This window comes from Hypomesus nipponensis, chromosome 9 (assembly GCF_054491055.1).
Source record: "Hypomesus nipponensis isolate SF chromosome 9, ASM5449105v1, whole genome shotgun sequence".
Lineage (NCBI taxonomy): Eukaryota > Metazoa > Chordata > Actinopteri > Osmeriformes > Osmeridae > Hypomesus > Hypomesus nipponensis.
Window position 1 is genome coordinate 2,611,099 of NC_140369.1, and position 3,902 is coordinate 2,615,000.

The 3,902-nt window shown below is 48.8% G+C and overlaps 1 protein-coding gene across 1 annotated transcript; it reads right to left on the reverse strand.

Moving 5' to 3' along the window:
* Positions 1–636: 636 nt before the first annotated feature.
* LOC146272322 (inhibin beta B chain) lies at positions 637–3,728 on the reverse strand. The gene is made up of 3 exons (XM_084705414.1): positions 3,589–3,728; positions 3,037–3,556; positions 637–2,601 (listed from the first exon to the last, which is right to left on the reverse strand). Exons 1-3 carry the CDS (start codon positions 3,646–3,648, stop codon positions 1,829–1,831), a joined length of 1,353 nt encoding a protein of 450 aa, XP_084561540.1. The 5' UTR covers positions 3,649–3,728; the 3' UTR covers positions 637–1,828.
* Positions 3,729–3,902: the final 174 nt, after the last annotated feature.

Here is a 3,902-nt window from a genome sequence, read left to right on the forward strand (position 1 = left end):
TTAGGAATTACTACAGTTAATTCACGCCACGCACCAAGAAGAAAGACCATACACTTCATAACCTATCCAGTGTAAACATGGTGGGGGATAAAAAAATTTTTGTTTGACATTCAACAATTATTCCTTTTTTTTTAAATTATTATTCCCAGTGGAAAACTTTTGCTCCAAAGCTTACTATTTACATAATTTCAAAACTTTAGACTTTGGAAAAAGCAGACTGTGATGTGTTCGCAAACCATGCCCATTGACCCACCTGTCTCCCAGACCTTCACTTGTCCTGACACTGAGGCAATAGCTAAATGTTGACTCACAGCGATGAGTAATAACCTAGGGTTCATGTCATCAAAAGCTTGTTGCCTAACTGATGATTGAGAGTCAATAATACAGTGCAGATGATGGGCTGACCCCTTGGGTCTGGAAAGGATAACTCGCTGCTCTTCACCACCAGTGTCACTCATGTCTTCTGTTGCATCAGTTAGCAAACCAATTACCATGTTTCTTGTTTAACAATAAACAGGAAACTCTGTCCAAGGCGGCGTGGGGGGGGGGGGTGGGGGGGGTGGGGTTGTGACCTGCGACCTCTTGACCTGAAGTCAAATGCACAACCACTGAGCTTTGGTTGCCATCCAATGACAGATCTCTATCGATTGTTGTGGGATATAATGGGATAGGGAGTCATTGGCATGTAGATTCTCGTTGAAAACGGTTGGTTGGAAACAACCCACTTTTCCAACTACTCAACCGAGGGGGAAGGCACACTGAATTTATTTAATCTCGTCCAAATTAATCTCTTCATGCAGTTTGGAAAAGAAACAAATGGAGAAACATGTTCTAAAGCAGGGGTGGGGCCGTCACTGAGCTGCTGATTACAATCATAAACGTTACTGTGATTGGCCCTTGGGAATTACGAGATGAGAATCCTATTGGTCCCAATGGCAACAAAACCACCAATCAAGGACATCTTAAAAGATTCTCTCACACAGAGAGACAATCCAAGTTCCCTTTAGGAGGAAAGACTAATCTGAGCATGTGCAGATCTTTGGGACCAGCCGTGGTGGTAAATGCAACACATGACAGATGTGATGCGAAGCTCTTTCCCAAATGTCCCTCAGACTGAGCACTGCTTTGACTCTTCTTAGCGTGCAAAACATACAAAAGGTAAAAAAAATAACACACAAAAAAAAGAAATGTCATAATTAACACTACATAGCACACAGTTTAAAATCGTAAAATGAAGGCTACTGTTTATACAGCATGAATCTATTGTTGTCTTTGTATAACTCATAACTGCTCTCGCACCTTTAGTGTTCCTTGAAGAAGTATAATGACAGTTGGCATGTTGTGTATGGTTCGTCTGTTTGAACACTGTGGTAGAACTGCAGATGTCTACAATACTTTGTCTCAAATGCTTTGTCCACAATGCCATTGTGCCACAATGTCCTGTGTCTGTGTGTGTGCCCTGTGTGTGTATCTGTCCTGTGTGTGTGTGTGTGGCTGTACTGTGTGTGTGTGTGCGTCTGTCGTGTGTGTGTGTGTCCTGTGTGTGTATCTGTCCTGTGTGTGTGTGTGTGGCTGTACTGTGTGTGTGTGCGTCTGTCGTGTGTGTGTGTCCTGTGTGTGTATCTGTCCTGTGTGTGTGTGTGTGGCTGTACTGTGTGTGTGTGTGCGTCTGTCGTGTGTGTGTGTCCTGTGTGTGTATCTGTCCTGTGTGTGTGTGTGTCCTGTGTGTGTGTCCTGTGTGTGTGTGTGTCCTGTGTGTGTGGGTGTCCTGTGTGTGTATCTGTCCTGTGTGTGTGTGTTTTGTCCCCTCAGTCCTCCTCCTCGTCTCCTACGTGCACCCACAAGCCTCCACGATCATGTCGGGCATGTCTTTCTTCACGATGCTGTGCTGCGTGTCGAAGTACACCATGGAGAGGGGCGCGCGCTGGATGGGCACACAGCACGACGACACGGCCGTGTTGATGCCGTTGGCCTTCAGCTGGCTGAACACGGTGGCGTGGAGGGACGAGGCGATCCCGGGGGAGCCGGAGTACAGCTGAGGACACTGACCCATGCAGTAGTTCATGTGGTAGCCCTCCGGAGCGATGATCCAGTCCTGCCACTGGATGTCCTTGAACTTGATGTAGAAGTCCTTCTTGCAGCAGATGCTGGAGTCTTCGCCGCAGCGCAGCGAGCGCTTGCTGAGGACGTGCTTCGAGTCGTCGTCGCGGAGACGCACCTGCGCCACCAGGAAGGGCTGGTGCAAGGCGTCCGCGGCGCCCCCCAGGGAGCACAAGTTGCTGCCGTCCTCGTCGCAGGTCACCTCCAGCCGCAGGTGCCCCTGGCCCCTGTCCAGGAAGGCCTGGAGGGTCTGTGTCAGGGGGAAGGTGTGCCAGTTCCCCTTCTGAACCTCCAGCAGCTTCTGGAGGACCAGCGTGCGGTTGGAGGCCCCCTCCCCCGACAGGAAGACCTGAGCGGAAACACGGGCCTCGCTGTGGGGGGTCTGGGAGGAGCGGACATACAGCCACAGCGAGGATTGGAGCACCTGGAGCCTCTGGCCTTGCTGCTGCAGGAACTGGAAGGTCAGTCCTGGCTGAGGGGTGGCACTGCTGCCCGAGTCGTCTGGGGACAGGAGGGACAGAAACACTGCTTGTCAGCTTGTACAACTCATCGGCCTCTTATCAGCTCAGCTGACTAGGCACCAGGCATTTCAGGAGAGTTTCCCTCTGGAGTTGGTATTTCATGGAAGTAGGTTTATTCACTTGCAAAAGAACAATTCACGCCCAGAAGATTTGTCATTCTGGAAAAAATTATCAAATGGGTGACATTCACATTGTTTAAGAATGTAAAACACGCCAGACGTTGTGTCCATTTCATGTTTTAATGTGCGTAATTTAGACTTTCTTGTTTAATAGCAACGTAAAAGAGCTTGTGCGTAAAATAATCAAGTTCACTGACGGGAATAAAAGCGCACGGTAATTACGATTATTTATGATAAAATTACACAACAAAGCTACGTGGAATTAAGACCATCAATAAAAAAGTTTTAAAACTTACCGAAATCAGCAAAGCTCACTATTTCATATCCTAGATCTTTTGTATAAGTCGAACTGTTTTCAAGCTCAAGTGTGCCATCCGGTCTCACTCGCCCTGCGTGCAGTTTGCGGAGCGCGGTGAGGAGTGCTGCGCGCGGCACCGTGTGTGTAATATTTGGTCTCTCTTTCAGGTGCAGCTTCTTCAGAATGTGCTGCTTGGCGATTTCAACCATGAGCCGCTCCTCGGATTCCTTCTCCAGCGGTGGCGTGCCACAGGACGCACACCCCGTGGACCCACCCGCGGTGGTAGCCGCGTCGGTACCGGACCCGTTACACAGCAGGGATGTCATCAAAAGCAACGTTGGCCATATGCAGTAGAACAGCATGCTGGACACTTCTGAGCGGCGAAAATATAACTTAGAGTAAGGCACGGTTGATTGGGAAGATCTTGAAAGCATGTTTCTAGTTGGCGTTCTCTTGGAATCAGAGTGTGTTCTTGGAGTCGCGTGTGCTCGCGGCAGGATCCTGTGGAGAGTGGAGAGGACGGGTGGTTCTTCAACACTTGATGCTGAACAGATCTAGGGTAATCCACCAAAACTTGTGACACGTTGGAAGGACGCACCAATGAGAGCATCAAAGAACTTACAGGACCAACACTTTCGCCCCCCTCCCTCTTCTATCTGTCTTCACACACACACGCGCGCGCGCTCACACACAAACACACACACGCACACACACACACACACACACACGCACATGAGACAACTAGCGAAAGATAAGAGATCAAGAAGTGGTTACAGGCATTTCGGTGAGCCTGTGTGCCAACTTTTAAACCAGACTATTTTCCTATTTATGTATTCAGTTGTGGGATATTAATGCAATGAAAAT

Excerpts from the sequence above, each read along its gene's own strand:
- LOC146272322 (XM_084705414.1), bottom strand. The coding sequence starts at position 3,648 with ATGCTCTCATTGGTGCGTCCTTCCAACGTGTCACAAGTTTTGGTGGAT. Across the intron at positions 3,557-3,588 it reads TGGTGGATTACCCTAGATCT|CTCTCCACTCTCCACAGGAT; the intron begins GTTCAGCATCAA and ends GAACCACCCGTC. Across the intron at positions 2,602-3,036 it reads AGTGAGCTTTGCTGATTTCG|ACGACTCGGGCAGCAGTGCC; the intron begins GTAAGTTTTAAA and ends TCCTGTCCCCAG.